At 33.1% G+C, this 22,534-nt stretch overlaps 1 protein-coding gene and 1 long non-coding RNA gene across 3 annotated transcripts in view; one reads left to right on the top strand and one right to left on the bottom strand.

The window, feature by feature from the left end:
- The window catches only part of LOC114254060, an 83,314-nt gene that overhangs the window by 23,653 nt on the left and 37,127 nt on the right, over positions 1-22,534 (top strand). The window lies entirely within an intron of this gene.
- Positions 1-22,534, bottom strand: part of LOC105839126 (Fanconi anemia group D2 protein homolog) — an 83,108-nt gene that overhangs the window by 26,947 nt on the left and 33,627 nt on the right. For both annotated transcript variants that reach the window (XM_036282444.1, XM_036282476.1), the window contains 3 exons: positions 19,634-19,805; positions 9,010-9,267; positions 2,913-3,246 (listed from right to left, as the gene is read on the bottom strand). In XM_036282444.1, coding sequence (XP_036138337.1) covers positions 2,913-3,246; positions 9,010-9,267; positions 19,634-19,805 — 764 coding nt within the window. The remainder of the gene's footprint in view (positions 1-2,912; positions 3,247-9,009; positions 9,268-19,633; positions 19,806-22,534) is intronic.

The raw sequence follows: 22,534 nt of genomic DNA, 5'->3' as shown, positions 1-22,534 counted from the left end.
GATTGTCTTTATTGACTGGTCTAGAAGTGAAAACGAAACCGACGTGATGCTAAGACCCAAGCGACGCTACTGTATAGTAAACGCAGCAAAACATGTATTGCAAAGAACGCTTCTCTCAGAAAGAGGCACTCCGCACATTACATTTTTAAAATTATTATTATTATGAATTCATATAAAATAAATTGATATAAAACAAATAATGCATTTTTGTATTTCAATCACATAAATTATGGTAAAAATATTAACTTAATTTTTTGTTTAAACAATTATTCTTACGTTATTTATTATTTAAACAAAAGTAAAAAAATTATAAAACAGGAATTTTCCGTTCCAACCAGGAAACCACTATAGTGGTGCAAAAAGGAAGCTAACATTTTTACCGTTCAACCTAATGACATTAATGAAAAAATTCTAGCACTAAAAATAAAAAAATCAGTCAAAAACATGCCTGTCTTGTTAACTCCTTAAGGACCGATCTTTACATTTAGGATTTAACCCAAAGAACCAGAAAAAGGCAATGTTTGCCATAAAGCATTTTACTGTGCTCAAATTTAGCCGCGTTCCAAATAACGAACAAGAGTTTTTCTAGATGTTTTAAAAATCGCTAAACATGATCTCACACAGTTTTTCCATTTTTCACATCCTAAATAAAATATAGTTACTAAAAAAAAACTTCAATTTTTCGTAAATCTTTGCCATAAGGCATATAACCATTTTGAGGCCCGAAAAATCTGAAAATAATCATTTCAGATATATTTTTTGTACTAAATACGAATTTAATATTAAGATTTCAAAATTAAAAATGGCTGATCACATACGGAGCATCAAAATTATTTAAAAAAAGGGGGGGGGGCAAAACTATATCTTTACGACCTTTACGTTGATAATTTTTGAAGAAAATTACAAAAATAAACATGCTGAAACGTTTTCACCTTTGACATTTACTAATACATTTATTAAAAATGTACGTATTTTTTACTAACCAGTAGTTTTTTTAATATAAATATTATCGCGATTAATTCTTTATATTAGATCGGCCATTTTCAATTCCGCAATTTTCGTATACTAGAACAACACAGGCGCGCGCTACGCGCGCGTTATTTAGTTTTTTACTTTTTAAAAATAACAATTGCAATAATAATTATATAAATAAATAATTATATACAAAAAAAGGAAAAAAATAGAGAGAGAGAGAGAGAGAGAGAGAGAGAGAGAAAGCATACTTACATACATTAATTTATTATCTAATTTTCTTTCTTCTTTAAAAATATTATACACATAAAAAAAATACAATATACACAACATACATAAATCTTCTTTAAAGTAATATGATATTGACACTGAAATGTAACGAAATGTTGTCAGCTCTGATTCTTCTTCTTGTTTTTTTTTCTTTAATTAGCGTTAGAGATTGACAACATAGTTTGAAAAACAAAATTACAATTGTTAATAAATTATTAAATACTTTGACATTACATGTATCTTTCTATATAAAATAAGATCAACATTTTTTGGAACTTTATATACATTAATTAATTAACTTATTATTATTGCTAGTTATAAAATAATATTGTGACATATGCATGCACACGTACGCGTGCACATGTAGAAATTAATAAATTAAAAAAATAACCAAATAAAAAATAATTAATAGAGAAAACTAACTTTCGAAAATCTTTCGTTTGAGTAAAATACTCCACAGCACACGGATGCACGCACCCCCCCCCCTCTCTCTCTGTCTCTCCCCGCCTCTCCCGGTCTCTCTCCGTCTCTCCCGTCTCTCCCCGTCTCTCCCGGTCTCTACCCCGTCTCTCCCGGCCTCTACCCCGTCTCTCCCGGTCTCCCCCCGTATCTCCCGGTCTCTCCCCGTCTCTTCCCGTCTTTCCCCGTCTCGACCCATCTCTCTCGGTCTCTCCCCGGAAAAGCGACAACAATACTTCGAAAGGTGCGAGTATCGATGCCATGCCTTTTTTTAGAAAGGAAAATTCGTAATCAGCACCCCCGAAAACCTCCACATATCATTTTTAATAAAATCCGATACATTTTTATTTTTGGTCCTTTGAACCCATTTCATGAATTTGGCTCGGTGCTTAAGGAGTTAAAAATAATAATGATAATAATGCTACTATTTGTTATATTTTTGTATTTTAAAAGATATCCTAGACTCGAAGTGTATGTTGATGAAACTCCATCAGAAAGAACATGTATAGTTTGGTTTGAATGGTTTCGGAACAGCGATTAAAACCTTACTCTGCATTTAGTGAGACCAGAAGGGTGCGCTGTATTACGAGCTCTTACATCCAAATAAAACCGTTATAACTGATTGCTACAAACAGTAATTATGCCGATTGAGTGACGAATTGATGCAAAAAACCATTCATAGCCAACAATCAATGCAAAGTCATTCTTTTGTATGATAACGCTCGACTGCATTTTGCAAAAAACGTGAAGCAAACACTTCTAAAGCTCAAATGGAAAATTCTCCGGCATGCAGCGTACTCTCCAGACTTAACACCATCGGATTACCATCTCTTCCGGTCGATGCAATACGCACTTACGGACACACATGTCTCCAGTTACGCAGAAGTCCAAAAATAGATGGATAAATGGATCATCTCGAAAGACAACGCGTTCTACCGTCGTGAGATTGCTTTATTGCCGGAGAGATGGGAAAAAGTAATAAAAAATGAAGGAAATAACTTTAATTAAAGTATACATTGATCTTCCCTTCAAAACAAATTAATTTTAAAGACGAAAAAACAGCAGGAATTTAAAAAATTTAATCAAAAGTTATCACCTAATGTAAAGTCTTATCTTTATACAATTTTTTTTTCCTAGTTGGATTTCTACATGCTCTTTAAATTTATTAAAAATAAAAGCATTTTATATATGAAAACTGTCGTTTTACGTACCTTTGCATCAAATTTTCTGAAATATGCTGGATTTTTGGAAGTCAGCATGGAACCTATTTCCCAGGATTCGTTTTCTGTTGTCACAAAAGTGTTTGTTTTGTTTTCTTTTGCAGATTTCTTTCCTTTCTTACTAATCTTCCTTTCAATTTTTACAAACGGTGGCAGCGGAAAATAATGGAAGTAACACAGTGGTGGCTGATATTTGGTATCACAGAAAGTCAACAGCATATTCAATTCACTTTGCAAGTATATCAAGGTGTTTAAACGTTTTAGTACTTGTTCTCGCAAGAGAAGATCCGTTTGCGTAACAAAGCCCGAAATTATCTCTCTAAGCCTGTAAAATTTTGCAATTATTTACAATCTTAGTCAAACATGATAAAATTGTTAGAAATCAGGATTGAATAAGTTAATTTTATTTCAATTAAATTAAATTAGTTAAGGGCGCATATACGTTTGGAGCCACAAAAAAGGCACTTTTCGTGAATTTTTTTCAGAGCCAAAAAGCGAACTATAAAAATAGGACTTTTTGTATAATAAAGTACACTTTTTAGTAGTTCTTATATTTTATTACAATTTTATTACAATGATTTTGTTGAAAAATCCCCCCCTCCCTCTTTCCCATCGTCGTGTAATCAGCCATGATAATTCCGCAGTGACAATGATTTCTCCTTCCCTATTCAACCAAAATACAAAAATCAAACGGCATCTCAAAGAAAAATAATTTCCTTGTCGTTGTCCGATTTTTAAAATTCAAATTTTTTCTACTTTCTTTTAACAAACAAAAATAAAATTTGTTGCCAAAAATTGGCACTCTAACTTTAAAGGTCCGCTATTTTGATTAAAATTCGAATTTTAAAAATCGGATACAACAAAAAAATTTAATCTTGTTAAAATGCCGTTTGATTTTTGTATTCCGGTTAAATAGGAAAAAAGAAATCATCACCGCAGAATTATGTATGGCTGACTACACAACGATGGAAGGAGAGAAAAATTTTTCAACAAATCATTGTAATAAAATTTGTATAAAAACATAGTAGAAGATTTGTATAAGAACTACAAAAAGTGTACTTTATTATGCAAAAAGTCTCATTTTTATAGTTTGTTTCTTGACTCTGAAAAAAATTCATTAAAAATCCCTTCTCTTTTGTGGCTCCAAACGTATATATCCCCATAAGTTAAACTCTTTAAGACTATATTTGTTTTAAAATACCTACGTTTTACAAATTTTATGTAAGCTCATAAAAAAGATAATTATAATGAACGTATTTGAAACCACATGAAGTGCTGAAATAACGCAGGAGAAGAAAAGAATCAGTTAAGTAGAAATAAGATAGATGGCAGCGATGCCAGGCCGAATGAAATAAAAAGTAAGTACAAGCAGGAAATAGAACGTTATATAAATGGGTAGAAGGATGCTTTATGAGAAATTTAAAGAAAAAGTAAACAAATGCAAAAAAAAACAGAAGAAAATGTAGAAGAAAATTAAAAAGCAATTGAAAGAATTGGAAAAAAGCAAATTACAAATTAGGAAAAAGAAAAAGAAAAAAAAACAGAAAATAGGAGATGGAATAGGAAGTGAGGTGAGAGTGACCAGGCCCAGCAAAGTATGACTTGAACCACGACAGGACGGATGAAATGAGAAAAAAGCTAAGATTCTGAAAAAGCAGGCCGTGTCAAACAGACTCGAATGCTTTGGTGCTCGAAGAGCAAGGGACTGGCCATTGACTATTCTTTTGTCAATGGCCAGTCTGACGTCATCAATCATCTTGACCAGTGCAATCTAGATGTTATTGCCCTTCCAAAACTCAGCCTGGAGAGAATCAAAGAGATAGTAATTGTCAAGATGAAAAGAGAGCTGATCATATACAATGTCAAGGATTTTGAAAAGGTGACAGAGAATGGAGATAGAGCAATAATCGAAGAAGGATACTGGAATTTTGGTTTTTGAAAGGGAGATAATATAGAGAAATTTCCATGAAGATAAAAAGGTAGAGAAGTTCAAGGACGCATTAAACAGATCAAGATAACGGATAAAATTACGGGCAGACCGTCTATAATTAAGCGGCGGCTAATGCCGTCAGGATCAGTAAAGTGAGATTCATGGATTTAAATAATGTAGAGAAAGTAAAAAGTAGAAGAGTAAGCAAGCAGGGAGACACAAGTACGAGGAGAATGGGAGAACCTGGGAAAAGGTGAAAAATTGGAGTGGGTTAAAACAGGTAGGAGTAATGGAGAGAGAGAAGGAGAAAGTGCCTGAGATAACCCAGAGAGATAATAAGCGGAGGTAAAAACGTTAAGATGTTAGAGACAAAGAATGATTTGGATTTGACAAGGTCAAGCGACCTGACTCCGCATCACAAACGAACGGGGTCCATAATAGATGGGCTCGACTTATCCCCCAAGTACCAGGCCCTAGCGTCGTCAATTAGACGTTTGACTTCATTGCAAAGAAAGTGACATGCACCAAGAAGAGCGGGGAGGAATAAAGGCAGTAAGCTCTTCGCAGTGCGTCACGCCTTCGCATGAGCGAGCGAATAGTGTTATAATAGCCAGACAACCGGGAGTCTCTTGGCCCTTATCATACAAAAAAGAGCGTGCAAATCGTACATCTTTGTTAGAGCAAGTAAAGATGGAAACTTTTTTATTTAAAGTGACGGGATGATCGATAAAAGAAGACAATCGAGAGAGAAAAAGAACGAAATTGTTCAAGGTTAAAATTAAAATAATCGCGCATGCTAAAAGTACGAGATAATCCGCGATGCACAGTAACTTTGATCATGCATTAAGAAAAAAAGAGAGAAAACTGGCGATGGGACAGGAGTAAAGATTGATCGCTGAAAAAGCAGTGGACTATGCGAGTATGTGAGGAGGACGTAAGGTGAATACTGTTATAGGGATAAAGAGGTGGTTCCTGGAACATAATTCGAGCAGACTATCGGAGTAGAAACGATCATAGAAGGAACAATTTAATTGGTGTTGAAATCACCGATGATCACAGTGGTAAAGAAGAAGAGATTTAGCTTATCGAAATCAGCCTGGAATAGAAAGAAATGTCCTGTCTTTGGGGAAAGGCGGTATATTATCGCAGAAGTGATCAACCTGTAAGCAGACAGATACGCAGAAACATATATTCGGGTTAAGCGGAAACTTGCGCGAGCAAGAAGAGAACAGTCATCCCAATGTAATCACGCATGTACAAACTGATGCCCTCCCTCCCCTCTCTGCCAAGTCTCACCAATCGATAGCCCATTAGATGTACAAAATTATCGGGGGCACAAAATTTAGGTCAAATCTCGGACATCACGATTAAGCGATCGTAGCAACTGCGCGAAAAGTAGTAGTAAAACTTGGCAAAGTAAGAGAGGAGAAACTGGCAACTAACATGGCATAGACGCAAAAAATTACATTTTGAGTCTAATTCTACTAGACTAACATCGATAAACACGTCAAACGATGTAGCCAGTAAAGAGGGAGAAGCGAGTCGTACTATAGACTGAAACGTGTGCATCAAGAGGCAGCCGACAGCAATCGACAGATTCCAGAAAGATCGACATGGTGTCAAGATCCAAAAAATCGCCAAAAAACAATAGAATAACTCAAAAAGCCAGAGGAGTACTCACAATGTAAAGATGTCAAGAAAAAGCCCTTGATTTGTGATCTAAAAGAAAAACTGCCCTAAAGGGCATAGAGTGGCAGGAAAAGTAATTTAAGACGGAGCATCAATAAAACACATCTGCGGATACTTACGTTTCGAAGATAGGGATAAGGCAAAAGAAAAAAAAGGAAAAGAACAATAAGGTAAGTATAGAATATACGAAAATATAAATTGCAAAAGAATTTTAGATAGAATGAAAAAAAAACAAGAAACTACAAAAAGACAAAAAGGAAACTACAATAAGACAATAATGCAAAGGATAATAATAATGCAAAGGAAAAGAAAGAAGAGCTAAAGATTTATTTTCAGAATATAATGAGATTGTCAAACAAATATTAAAAAATGTGAAATGCATGAAGAACTTCAATATTCTTGGATTGATAAAAACATAAATAGAAGAAAAAAAATAGAAGAAAATTAAAGATAAATTTCCAAGTAAGTTTAAATGGAATTGTATCGCAGGAAAAAAAATGTAAAAAGAAAAGAGCAAAAGAAGAAATCATGATGGCAATAAATAAGAATTTACAAAAAGTAGGCGAATAATAGTAGAAGAAATTAAAGAGAAGAGAAAAACTTGATACGAGGAAGTTATAACATAAGAACGGAAAATAAAAAACTAGTAAAAGAAATGGAAGAAAGATGAGAAAAACAAGATGAGCAGACAAAGTAATAAATAAAGAAGAAAAGATACTAGTAAAAAAAAAGAAAGGAATCTTTTGTTAGAGTAGTTTTAATTTAATTTTTAATGTTTTGTAAATTTAAAGTTTTGAAAAAGTTAAGGTATTTAAATTTTAGATTTTATGCAAGTGTGCTTTATATTATACATTGTTTGAATATTGGAAAACGTAATGTTCACAGTTTATTTGTGAAACTAATTGTAAGTATTATATAAAATAATCACATGTATTTTATAAACACATGTATATAGAAAGTCATCCAAAATCGTAAAGCATTATTATAAATAATAATAAATATTAATGTAGCATAAAAAAATATAACGTTTCTTAATCTCTTGAGCGACATTAATGTCATGGTGCACATTTTCTTCGTGTTCCAAGGGGCATTGACGCAATATGGCGTCAAATTTTGAATTTAACAATTTTGACCACGTAATCGTATTCTACAATCCAAAATCTCTAGATACAGGATGTTTTCCAACAAGTGACACAGAAGGACACAGTATAACACAGTGGATCATTTTATCCTTATTTAATATTGACAAACAACAAGGATGAAATGATTTACTATGTTACACTGTGTCCTTTGTGTCGCTTTTGGAAAACGCCCACAAATACTACTGTGATAAAAAAATAAGGTAAATTTTTTATTTAAACTTCGCGAGTACTATAAAATCATGAAATTATTTTTTTGTGGGTTGGTAGTACTGTCTTTGACATCTATGCAGAGTTTCATGTCAATATATTCAATTGCTGCAGAGCTACACGTGTTTTTGTAACCATACAAAAATGAGATTTTGATTTTTACTATGTCTGATTTTGTTGAGCAAAGAATTTGCATTAAGTTTTGCGAAATGAATATTCTGCCACGAAAACGTTGAGGATGTTGCAGAAGACCTTTGGTGATAAGGCTATGTCGCAAAAAAATGTTTACAAGTGGTATAAAGACTTAAAAGAAGGCCAAGAACGAGTTCAAGACAAACAGCGCCCCGGACGAAATTGAGTGTTTTTAGAACCAATCGAGATTTGACGCGTTTGAGGCACAAAACATCTTTTAAAACGGTTTAGATTGATCCAAATGAAATGCCCGCAGCATCAGCAAGATCTCTAATTGTCAATCGACGATTTTCGAGCACAAAATCTTTGATTTCTTTGACGTGACTTTCATCGATAAATGTTGATGGTCATCCGGGGCGCTGTTCGTTTTGAACTTGTTCTCAGCTTTCTTTCAAGTCTTTGTACTACTTGTAAACATTTTTTTACGACATAGCCTTATCACCAAAGGCCTTCTGCAATATTTCCGCGGCAGAATATTCAACGCAAACAAAATTTAATGCAAATTCTTTGCTCAACAAAATCAGACATAGTAAAAATCGAAAAACTCACTTTTGTATGTTTACAAAAACACGTGTAGCTCTGCAACAATTGAATATATATTGACATGAAACTCCGCATAAATGTCAAAGTACTACCAACCCACAAAAAAATAACTTCATGATTTTATAGTACCCGCAAAGTTTAAATAAAAAATTTACCTTATTTTTTGATCACAGTAGTGTTCATAAAAATAAAAAAATCCTTTTTATCTGCCTCCTGAAGCACATTCAGACAAAATCAACTTGCTGCTTAAGAGGTTAATCATATTATTTATCAATAAATTGGATCTATATTTGTAATTCTAAAATCATTTTTATGCTTGTTCTATTGTCTCACTTATTATATATTTGTTTTATAAAAAATATCTAATTAAAATTTAAAAACTTACCAATTAATGCTGCATACAATAAGATCTAACGTTGAAGGTTCTGGTATATCAAAATTTTGTGGCATTAACATTTCGCATCCCAAAAGAGCATCTATAGCCTCCAATTCTTCATGTTCACTAAGCCTAATACAACAAGTTTTAAGAAGTCGAAATAATATTGGTGCTATTGGACCAGTTCTTCTATTTCCAAAATTTAATATGCAGTTTTGTAGTTCGTTTTCTGCATTGTTTAATCCAAATTTAGGTACTAAATCGTCCCTACATAAAAATTATACTTTATTATATGTTTATTTTATTATGTATTATGTATATGTATAATAATACGGTTAATCATGGTTAAAATAGATACATAGTGATACACGAAAAAAGCGGTAAGTAATAACAGAGAACGCGTACACAGCATTGCGAGCGCCGTTGTGGTTCATTGGCGCACGTTGCACGATTCAAAAAGAAGAAATGCCACTCTCTAGTTGACATTGCGAGAAAAAAGAGCAACTGTGTTGAATATCGAACAATTATAGATCTTTTTATAACTAAAATTAAAAATGTATTTATTAATTACATGTTTTTAATTAAAAAATAATTTTTTATTTAATACAAGATTTATTTTCAAAAATTATATAATTAAAATTGACAAAACAAAAGCCATTTAAGATATAGAGTGTTAACATTGGAACAATATTATTTTAAGTAATAATTAATATAACTTTCTTTAGCTTTAAGGGATCATAAGTTTCTCAATTTTAAAAATCGATTTTTTTTACATATTTTAGAAGGTACATTCTTTGCAAATATTTGAAGCCTAAAACAAAGTCAATTTTTGAATTATTGACAAAGTTATACCTGTTCGAACGAACTAGTGAGGCCTCTCCATGGGACAGATGTTCGGTTCATTACCGTTACGTGTGATTGTTTCCATTGAATTTTGAGAAAGTATTATATTATTTGTGTAATTGCAAATGCAGGAGGTTCATACTACAAAGTAAGGTCTGCTTTATGGTACAGGCATCGTTGATTAGAGGTAAGTTCTTATTTCAACTGATTTTAACTCTTTCAGAACTTTGAACGTGTTTTTCTCGAAACACTACTTTTTCAAGACGGTGGGCATGGTAACTGCTTCATTCGTCCGGTTAACTTTATTTTTTGTATACATATTCCTAATAAGATTCTTTATCGCTTTACGAGAGCTTTTATGAATAAGTACAATCGTGTTTTAATAATCATAAAAAATGTAACAATTTTTTTAAAGAAAATTTTCATGACAATTTTTTGAAAGTATGATTATTTTCGTAATTTTTTTCTCAAAAAATCTCTCGTAAAGCGAGAATCACGATCCCCCAAAAATATTTTACAAATTTTGTTTAAAATTAACCTGTTATAAGCCAAATTACAACTAATAGATTAATATTGCAAAACGCATCATCTTTCGAAAGACGTTGCAAAAAGTACTTTTTTCAAAAAACACACAGGAATTCGCCGCGCTCACAGAAGTCCCAAGCAACTTCCGTGAGCTTACAACATCGGAATACAGAACCGCTTGAAAGTAATTCCGTATCGCCTTAGAAATAAGGCCCTACGCTGCAAAATTAAACCGTGGGGCTACTATGTTCCAGTGTCGAAACACTTAGCCTCGCGGAAGCCACCGACACCCGGTCTCTGGCCTCTAAAAATCGCGTTAAGCCAGCAAATCATCCGGCTATATATGTCAGTACGCGGAGTGACCGGACGGAGAGTAACTTAACAACATTCGAGTCGGTTTACTATACGTCTTATCGCGAGTGACACCTAACACCGCTACGCGCAACTGATTGTAAGCCTGGCCACGAGACAAGTGTTACGTCCTGACAAAAAATTCGCCGCCCGTTACAGCAAGCGTGGCAACGGCGCGTTCGCGCCTCGCTGTGCGTGGCGATCACGAAGCGAAGCGATGGCCCGTGATCGTGTTGCGCAAGCGCGGCTATAAACTTGTTAATTTGTTAATAATTAGCAAACTAATTATCGAATCATGGAATCACGCGAGGAAGGCAATCCTCCCTTAGAAAGTAAACCTCCGAACAGCACCCCGCCCTAAACCAAGCTGAAATAAGGGCGCTAATTGACTAATTAGTTGCGAGTGCTAATCAGCCAATTGCGAGTGCAAGCGCAAAGCTGCCGATACACCAGCGCATGTGCGCTCGTGCCACCCAATCGCGCGAAAGATAAAAAGGGCGCTCTGCTCTTCCTAGTGCACAAAAACACATTAATCAATCGAGATCACGCGGCTACGCACGTTCCGCCGTCGTAACAGCGGGAATACATATCCTAAAATCCGTGTGGAAAAAAGGCAATTAGAAATGCGCGCGATTAAAAGATTCCGGCGGCAGACTCGCCGCGCGGGAGTTGAAAATTCGAATAAACTGTTAAAAACCTACCTAACGAGCGCAATACCGAGGTCAGAAAAATTATAATTAACACATTAGATGACAGCTATCTGAAGATTTATGACCCGCGGTTCATAGCCCTTCACCCCGATTATCCTCACTTTTACATATATAAGACGGGATTTTCGGGCGAAATCCGGATTTTGCTTCCTCGATTCTGTGAGAGTACGTCATGAGTTGCTGAGATAATTTCGCATTTTGAACTTAGTTTATTTTCGAGTGAACGTGATTTCACGTTTCAGACTTAGTCATTTCGAGTGAAAATAAATTCGCGCTTTAGACTTAGATGATATCGGAGTGATTCCATGTTTCGGACTTAGCCATTTGAATGGAAATCAATTCGCGCTTTTGGACTTGGATTATTTCCGAGTGAACGTGATTTCACGTGTCAGACTTAGTCATTTCGAGTAAAAATAAATTCGCGCTTTAGACTTAGATTATATCGAGTAATTTCACATTTCGGACTTAGCCATTTGAGTGGAAATTAATTCGCGCTTTTGGACTTAGATTATTTCTGAGTGGAATTAAATTTACGTTTTCGGACTTATTAGTTCTTTTTTAATCTAAAATAGATTATTTGTGTGAATCGAGGTGGCAATTCCCGCACCTAATCACTTTGCATTTTTTTCTGTTATATTAGATTTAGTTGCGAGCAAGCGAGCGTGATACTTTTGTAAGGGTACTAGTTCTGGACTAATTCTTTTTTTTTTTAATAAAAAGTGAGTATCTCGTACTCATCTCCGAGCAGAATATCTCATTCTCTTTATTCTTTCTTCCCCCATCCTTCAGAGATTCATTCGGAGGAGAGAAGAGCTCTTTTGCACATCGGGAACCCGCGACGCCCGCGTTCCCTCCCCGACAGCGCAGTCACGCTGGTCACACTGCGCGAGCGCTTCCTAGCGCTCCCTCAGAGAGACTGGACGTAGTCTCTATCTCTCTCACACTCTCGTTAGTAATTATCAAACGACCACAGCGGCCGAATTACTCTTATTCAATAAAGGCAACTTTCCAAACCATCTTCCCCGAATCGTATCGAGCCACGGGCGCCTACGCGATAGCAATTATAGAAATTGCATTCCTCGGGACGGACAGGGGGCCCGTAATAATCGTCGTGAAAGCCTTGTCCCCGTGTACTTGTATCCCCGCGACAAAGGAGCTAATACTTCCAGAAATAAACAATTAAAAACAATTTTTTTTCCTCTAATTTCTTTTCTTCCTCGCTCTCCCCTCTCATAACCCCGCCGGACGTAACACAAGAATAAAGTTCACCTGACAAACAAGAAAGAGTGTTTTTCTCTCGTTGAAACCACGAGCTGTACTTTCACCCTACGGGTCCTAAGCCCTAAGGCGGGATAACTCCTACGAGAGAAACTCTCGATCCGACCTACCAGTCACAACAAATCGAACTAAAGAACACTCATCGTTTATGTCTGCATAAAAAAAGATGTCCTATACCAATTCACACAGTCTATATTGTTTTGTATTTCACATATTATTAGTATGTTTTCTTTCTTACAAAACTTATTCTTTGGAATAAAAAAAGATTCAACTTAATCGATCTAATGGTTTTCAAACAATTCCTCATAATAATTGGACCACTTTTCAGAGCCGTATATAACGCCTTTATAATTTTTTTCAGTCTTCTCGTTATGCTTTACATAAATGTTTTACACTAAATGTTTTAAATGTTGTAAGTCCAGATTCGTCCATGCTAATTGTAGTGTTTCAAAATAGAACTTATTAGTTATTCGCGATTTATTTATTATCCAGAACAACCTATAGATTCTTATTCGGGTTTAAATCTGGACTGTGTCGGCCATTCAAGCTATTTAATTGGGCAAGAACGACAAAAAACTGAACCAGACTCTAATCCGTTTCTTTTGTCCAAATAACTCGAATTTGCTTTCACCTATCCATAGAATGTTTTTCCAAAAATCCAATGACATATTCACGTACTTTCAAGCAAATTGCAAACGTTTTTTCTTCATTAGTAGCGTTGATAAAAGGTCGTGCAAACCGGCCTTGTAAATCTGCTTTATTAACTCTACAACAATGTGTGGTCAGAAACATTAAGATTAATGCTTTCTTAAATTAAACATTAATCTTGGAATTCTTTTTTAACTTCTCTAACTATTCTTGCATCTTCTCGCCTAAATGTTGCTCGTTTTTGGTCTCTTTCGATTCTATCTGTCACCAATTCAGTGACGGAAACTTTCTTATGATCTGTTCTACTGCTCCTCTACTTTGCAGTTTTTAGCTACGTTTTGTTGAAAAAGATCTTTTTGAATATCCCACAAAATTAAACTTTGGACTTGTATAGAAATTTATTTTTTCTATTTTTAAACTTGGACTTCGAACAATATTGTTTATATTATAATCAAAGCAAACTAATGTTGTAAATATAAATGCAGCAGCGTGAATTAAACACAATAACACAAACACGACAAACTTCAAGATAACAAAGTTATTAATATAACTACAAAATATTATACCAAATAATTCTTAATAGCCATTTTATTTTGTCACTCTTAAATATACGATTTTTAAAAATAAATCTTGTATTAAGTAAAATATTGATTACTCTTTAATTAAAAACACATAATTAATAAATTTTTAGTTTTCGTTAAAAAATCTCTAATATGTTTTATTTGTATAAATTAGTCTTGCAAATAAGATAGCTTTTTATTCATGCTGATCACTATATAAAATATACAGGGTGTTCCAGATTAACCGGAGGAGCCGGCATGTACGTATTTCTCATGAAAAACTGAGTCGAAAATGTCAGTAGCAAAATCTTGAGGGATCATTAGTTTTTAAATGGTAAGCCTTTGAAACCTTCCAACCACAGGCCGTGAAGCTCGCGCTGTCAGGCGCGACGCAACTAAGCGGCCGGCTAGTCGCTTTGACGAGTATCGCTAAACGGTACCGAACGAATATAAATCTGTGAAATCTCTATTAATATTTGTTGCTGTATTCTTAAATCGAGTCCAATTTAATTGACAAAAAATAATATCAATTGTAAATTCGATAAAACGCCATTTATATTAATAAAAATTATGTGTTTCTGAAATACGTTTTATGTATAAATAAATTAATAAATAAAATCAATATTAATTAAATTATTTAATCAAATAATATTAAAAACATCAGTCGACAACATTTCCAAAACTTTTTTTCAAAAGTTCTGTCACAAACAGTATTAAAAAACATTTACATTTAAAATTCGCATTTGATGTAAATAAAAATTTCATATTTAGGAAATGAAATGAACGAAATTCCGAATTATGATATAAGAAGAAAAGGAAGTAATACTGTGAAGGCATCGACGTAAGTAAATAATAAGTATTATTATTACAAATTACATTTTGAATAATATTTTAGAAAAATATTAAACTTTTAAACTTTTTAAACTTTTAATTGATGAGGCGCTTGCAACCATTACGCCTGAAATGATACAACAATCGAGAGAAAATTTGATTAGACGTGCTCAGCTTTGTATTGAAATGGGTGGTGGCCATTTCGAACACCTACTCTAAAAGTTTCTAAAATATTATTCAAAATGTAATTTGTAATAATAATACTTATTATTTACTTACGTCGATGCCTTCACAGTATTACTTCCTTTTCCTCTTATATCATAATTCGAAATTTCGTTCATTTCATTTCCTAAATATGAAATATTTATTTACATCAAATGCGAATTTCAAATGTAAATGTTTTTTAATACTGTTTGTGACAGAACTTTTTGAAAAAAGTTTTGGAAATGTTGTCGACTGATGTTTTTAATATTATTTGATTAAATAATTTAATTAATATTGATTTTATTTATTAATTTATTTATACATAAAACGTATTTCAGAAACACATAATTTTTATTGATATAAATAGAGTTTTATCGAATTTACAATTAATATTATTTTTTGTCAATTAAATTGGACTCGATTTAAGAATACAGCAACAAATATTAATAGAGATTTCACAGATTTATATTCGTTCGGTACCGTTTAGCGATACTCGTCAAAGCGACTAGCCGGCCGCTTAGTTGCGTCGCGCCTGACAGTGCGAGCTTCACGGCCTGTGGTTGGAAGGTTTCAAAGGCTTAACATTTGAAAACTAATGATCCCTCAAGATTTTGCTACTGACATTTTCGACTCAGTTTTTCATGAGGAATACGTACATGCCGGCTCCTCCGGTTAATCTGGAACACCCTGTATATTATCGAAACATTGTATAGAAATATAAAATAAAAATATATACAATATACAATATAAATTAAATATCTAGTAAAATATAACATAATGCAATTATTATTTGATTAATCATGCAATAATTAATTATTTATTTAATAAAATTTAATTAAAAAATATAAATTTTTAAACATGTAGAAAAAGATGTCTTAAAAGATTATTGCATTTTGATAAAATCAATGGTCAAATATATTTTAAAATATTAATTCTATCCACATAAACGCGCGCGCACGCACGCACACATATATTCATATTAGGTTTGTTTTTTTTTCTGCACTGGCTGCACTAGTTCAAAAAGTGTACACTAAAGCGTTCGTTATTCCAGAACTAGTGTAACCGATATCGTTCGTTATTCTAGTGCAAGACAATTTAATGCATAAGTTCACTAAACTAGCTGTACTAGATCTGGAGGTAGTGCAAACAGTATAGGGTAATCAAATAACTAACAATTTCAAAATAAATTTAAAAGTTAAATAAAAATATAACAGTAGAGACTTCTTTAGATTAAAAATATTTTTCAATATTTATATTCCATTCCCATATAGCATACCCGTCCCGTGAACGTCCTGGGGATATCTTTGAGATATCCAAATATCCGTCCACAGAAATGTCTGTCGAAATATGACATCCACAGACGAGTGTGCTGCTGTGTAATATATAATACATATTTTTACATATATATATATATATATATATATATAAAACGTTAAAAATTTTTATTGTAAAAATTGTTGTTTACAGTTACTGTTAAGTAACTGCAAAAGAATAGTTAATAAAATAGAACAAAAGTTATAAACTACAGGGCAAAATTAGAGGAACAAAACTTTGAAGTAGCGCCATGTTCGTAAAAGTTAAGCAAAAAATCTGAATTTTTTATGATATAGCCTAAAGTGTTGACTTGACCCCTGCAAAATCTTCCCGCTGTGGGTTCAGTAGTTTCGGAGTTATACCCCTCGAAGCAACTTCCGGTCAAAAACTAAAGTTGCAAGATTGTAACTTGGAAAGTACAGGATAATCTGATGCAAAAAACAAACCAGAAAAATTCGGAAATGGGCTAAGCCGGATCTGTAAATGTCGCTCAGTGTCCCTGGTGCGCCCTAATACCCCCATCCCTTTTCAACCCTAATTCGCAACCCCTTAGGACTGACAGTGGTGACAGCATTTTGCGTCGCGTCCGTCCAACAGAGGACAATTCTCTAGCACGGCTTGGCTTTAAAACCATTACACGTCGAAGGTCTCACCTTTTTATGACCCTTACCACCCCGCAAGGGTGAGTTGGACAACCACCCCTGACACTAATCAACACCCGCAGGTGCCTTTATGCGTCCGGAAAATTCTGAAATGGGCTAAGCCGGTTCTGTAGGTGTCGCTCAAAGTGTCCCTGGTGCGCCCTGATACCCCCATCCCTTTTCAATTCTGATTCGCAACCCCTTAGGACTGACAGCGCTTTGCGTCGCGTCTGTCCAACCGAGGACAACTCTCTAGCACGGCTTGGCTTTAAAACTGTTACATGTCAAAGGTCTCACCTTTCTATGACCCTTACCACCCCGCGAGGGTGAGTTGGACAACCACCCCTAACACTAATCAGTACCCGCAGGTGCCTCCATGCGTCCGGAAAATTCGGAAATGGGCCGAATCGCACTTGTAGAGGTCTCTAGCACTCCTTTTTAATCACGCACGACATCCACCCCTTTTAATCTCTACCTGCTACTCCTTCAGTTGGACAGCGAGTCGCGGTTGCGTTAGGCTACAGGTAATCGCTTCAGGGCACGACTTGCATTAGAGATTAAAAAAATCCTTATTCTCTCCAGCCATTTTCTTTTCATCCTCTCTTTTTGTATTAGGTTTCCTTCTCTTCCTAGATTTCTTTGTTTTCATGCCTCTTCTAGCTGACTCTTCGTCTGCGTTCTGTTTATTCCTGATTGCTCTTTTCGTTTCCCTTAAAAAACGCATTACTTTTCCATGTAATCTCTCACATTCTCTCATATTTTTTGTTTTTTATGTTGCTTGTTTGACAGCCAAACATTGTTAAAGCAAAACCAAGAAATTGGTGTGTTAGGAGTGGTTGCCCAACCCACCCCCTCGCGGGATGGTAAGGGTCATAGAAAGGTGAGACCTTTGACATTTAACAGTTTTAAAGCCAAGCGGTGCTAGAGAATTGTCCTCGGTTGGACGGACGCAACGCAAAACGCTGTCAGTCCTAAGAGATTGCCAATCAGGGTTGAAAAGGGATCGGGGTATCAGGGCGCATCAGGGACACTCTGAGCGACACCTACAGAACCGGCTTAACCCATTTCAGAATTCTTCTGGTTCGTTTTTCGCATCAAATTGTCCTGTACTTTCCAAATTACATCCTTGCAACTTTTGTTTTTGACCGGAAGTTGCTTCGAGGGGAATAACTCTGAAACTATTGGATCCACAGCGGGGAGATTTTGCAGGGATCAAGTCAACACTTTGGGCTATATCATATAAAAAATTCAGATTTTTTGCTCAACTTTTACGAACATGGCGCTACTTCAAACTTTTGTTCCTCTAATTTTGTCCTGTAGTTTGATATAGATACAGGATGGGGTAAGTTAATATATTTTTAACTACATTAAATTAAAGTTACTGGATTATAAAATTAATTCAGTTAAGTTAAAAGTTACATAAATAAAAAACTAACTCAGTTAAAGTTACATTAATTTAAAGTTAAAGTTGATTTTGAAAAGCTTTATTTATATTAAATTAAAAACCCATATAATTTATTTAAATCAGATTGCCAATATTATTACAGTATCGATCAAATATATTTAATATTCTATTTGTAAATTAATTATAATATTATAATATTAATTGCATAAAATAACAAAAAAAATTGTTTTTATGCAAGAATGTATTTTTATTTTATAATTTTTTTCTTTCGCCCAGGTAAAATTTGTAATTTAAGAAAAAAGTTAATAAGTTAAACAATATTAATACATTACTTCTAACTGACCGTAATATGTTAAACATATCAATGAGTTGAAAATCGCTATAATGGAAAAACCTATAATGGTCAAATATCGGATCTTAGTGATAGATGATTTTTTCTTTATTAAATTTAATTTTCTTTAGCTTTTATTTTAAACTGCGCTCCGACTTTTAATTTGGCTAGGACGCTCGCACGGAATGACAAAAGATCCGACGATTCGAACACCGGCTAAGGTATTATTTTTCGCAATAAATTAATTTACACTTTTTCGGGGAAGATAGAAAAAAGAGATTTTAAGATGCTCTCGAGTATCAAAATTTAACTTATTAACTGTGTCTTAAATTTGACAAATCCTGTCGGTGCGCAATTTAAAATAAAAGTTAAAGAAAATTAAATTTAATAGAGAAAAAAATCATCCATCACTAAGATCCAACGTTTGACCGTTATAGGCGATTTACAACTCATTAATATGTTTAATGAGTTAAAATTTATACGTACGTTTCAAAAATAAAGAAACTATAGTTAAAATTATAAATTAAATCATTTAAAATAAACTAAATTTAAATTAAGTTATTAACTTTTTAACTTTGTTATTAACTTATAACTTTTTAACTATAGTTACAACCTTGAATATAAAACAAAGATGATATAATTAAAAAAAAATTCTTTTCATATATTTGTTTAGAGGATATATTATTATTGTATTTACTTCTTAGCTTAATCTTATGTGATATTACTGTTTATTTTTATGTGATACCTGTAATACTAATGTTGGTTCTTTAGTGATATTAATGTAAATTTAGTTATATAGTTAAATATATTCAGAGTATATATTATAGTATAGAATATATATATTTTTTTGTTTTATTTTGCACTGCTTTGCACTGTAGCGTTTTCTATTCCCATTTGCATTCTCAGTTTTCGCTTACATCAACTCGGTTCTAGTACAGAACTAATTCAGTTCAGTATAGAAATAAAAAACAAACCTGTTATGTAAAACCTACCTGGATTGTACTTTATCTATCATATATGTATTAACAAACTCATTTTCGATGCAGTTATTAATTTTTTGAACGAAATCATTATTAAGTTCAGTTTCTGCAATTACTTGTGCTAGTTGATCATAAAACAGAGGCTGCGATTTACAACAACTCTTTACGCTCTTCATTACCTTATCTGTAAAAGATATTTACATTAAAAATTTCTAAATTTTTTACTATATTTAAAATTGTATTTATAAAACAAATGTTGCATTAAAAAAATTAATCTTTATCATAAAATTTCTTATTATTTAATTGTTTCTTACTACTATATGTACAAGATACTAAGCAATAGATAAAAAAAATTTAACGTAATTCTAAATGACAATAAAAATAAGATAAAAATAGAAAATGACAAAATTGCGATAGACTTCGTTTTAATTACAAATATAAATTAACGTATTTTTAATAATATTTCACACTTTTTACGTTAAACATTTTTTTGTTACATGTGCCTGAAAAGTCGCAAATTATGTATCCATTACGTGCCTCTTTTTCGTAAAATCGCCATTTTTCCACGGAACATTTTCTCACACAAATAATTCATTATTTCATTGTTTGTTTCACCAGTATATGGTGTAAATAGTGCAGTATTTCTGTACTACTTCTCTGCACGCTTGCCTTCATTATCAAGAGGCATGATAATGCCTTGTGCTAAGTGTACGCGCAGCGAGGCACCACCGCTGTTTCTTTTACGCAAAACGCTGTTTGCATACGAGATTCCGTGCATTATCGATTCTCAATAAAAACTAAATCAATTAATTTTTAAATATGCTTAATGGGTAGCTTGAATCCGATTTGTATAATAAAAGTGTTTTTATTTTTCCACTACGTGACTTACAACCGAAGATATCACAATTTAAAGTTTTGCATCAAGAGTAAGATATTTTAAAAAACGTCATCGTCATCATTATTATTATTATTATTATCGCCGTCGTCGCCCGGGACAGATGGTGGAGATTTGTACTGTTGCTTTCCGCGTGATAGATGGCTTACAAGTTAACACAAACATGAGAATTGTCAAAAAGTGCGTGTTCATGTTTGCGGCGAATTTCACGGCAAAAATGTGACAGGTCAGAGTTAATGACGTGATAATGTGCGTGAGCTTAATAGCGAATTAGTTTTTAGTTTCTGTATATCTGTATGTATATTACATCGTAAAAGGAAAATAGAATTTGAAGATTAGTTTAACGTTTATTTGCGTCGTACAATTAAACAAGTACATTACACAATATTTACATTTTTTTAATGGAAATAAATATTTTGAGATAAGTTAATACTTTGTGGTGTTTTATTTTTAGTTATATTTAAGAAATGAGAAGAAAAAACCCTTTCGAAATTAAAGTAAAAAAATAAATTAAAAGAAAAAAAGAGTGGACGAATAAGGAGAGAGAGAGGGGGGAGGGGCGGAGAGAGACAGAGAGAGAGAGAGAGAGGGGGGGAGGAGAGAGAGAGAAGTGAAGAAATAATACACACCATGCATATGTAGTACATACATGTTCATATATACAGGGTGTCCCAGAATGAATAATAAAAAATAAAAATAAAAAAACTAACAAAAATAATAAGGAATTGAAATAATTTCTAATTTTATTTATTTTTATTTATTTACTTATTAGTTTACTTATTTATTTCTCTATTTATTTATTAATTTAAATTTATTTATTTAATTATTAATTAATATAAAAAATAAAAATAAAATTTTAAGTAAGGAAATGTGTAATAAGCGCGTGGAAAGCCGTAGAGCCACATGGCACGCTACGCTATTGCATATGCCGGCCGCGCGCCGTCTGATTGATCAACTTTATTTATTAATAATTCAGTAAATAATAGTCTAAGCCAAAATTTTTAAAGGAACATTTAGTTTAAAATTTTATTCTCTTTCACTCTGTAAAATAAAAATTATTCATTCTGGGACACCCTGTATATACGTTCATATATGTATAAACATTACTGGTCCCAAATTTTTTGCTTAATATACTAGTCAACAAAATTAGCGCATGTACAAATTTGTGTTAAAATTTTGCATAATTTCAAATAAATAGAACACCACAAAAAATTATCGCATTTTTATTTTTCAAAAAGCATTTTAAAGTTTAAAATCTCTACTTTCAAATAAATTTTGGAGATTTATCTTTTTTTTTCACAAACGGCAATGATAAAGTTCCACCCATCAAGATAAAAATTTTTATGCAACTTTGCTGCATTACACCTATTGTGAAAAAAATGGCAACTTTCTGTTACTTGCATTTTATAGCAGGATTTTTCCCTTTATTTTGAGTGGTCATTCATTGCTGTGAGATTTTTTTGACCGAGTTATTGATGTTTAAATAAAAAGTGATCACTTTAATTTTGATCGCTTAAAACTCGTGAAAAAATCAACGTATAGCACAAAAAATGTATTCAACAAAAAAAACAATAGAAAGCTGAAAGTTTGCACTTTCAAATACTATTATTGCTTTTTTCCCAAATTTACTTTTTCTAACAACAAATCGCGTTCAAAGGTTACATAAAAAATCGCATATTTTATTATTTTCATTTAATTCGTGTCGTAAAATTATTTGTTTAATTATTGTTTTTATTAATTCATAGTGTCGTAAAAAAAGATCCAATCACATCGCTAAAGAAAAGTTTTATAGTACGATTATTTCCAGAAATAAACACTAACATTGTTTGATCAATTAGTGCTTGTAAACGTTCTCATATGTTTATGCACCTCTCAATAATGTCCTGTGAAATTTCGTGCTAAATATACCTAAGCGCTTTTCCTAACATATCAATTAACATTCAAAAGTGCAATTTTTCAATTTTTCATTGTTTTTTTTTTGCGGAGCACTGTACGTTGATCTATTCACGAGTAATAAG

This window comes from Monomorium pharaonis, chromosome 1, assembly GCF_013373865.1.
Source record: "Monomorium pharaonis isolate MP-MQ-018 chromosome 1, ASM1337386v2, whole genome shotgun sequence".
Taxonomy (NCBI): Eukaryota; Metazoa; Arthropoda; class Insecta; order Hymenoptera; family Formicidae; genus Monomorium; species Monomorium pharaonis.
Note: the sequence above shows the minus strand (reverse complement) of the source record. Positions and strands in the feature narration are given on the sequence as shown.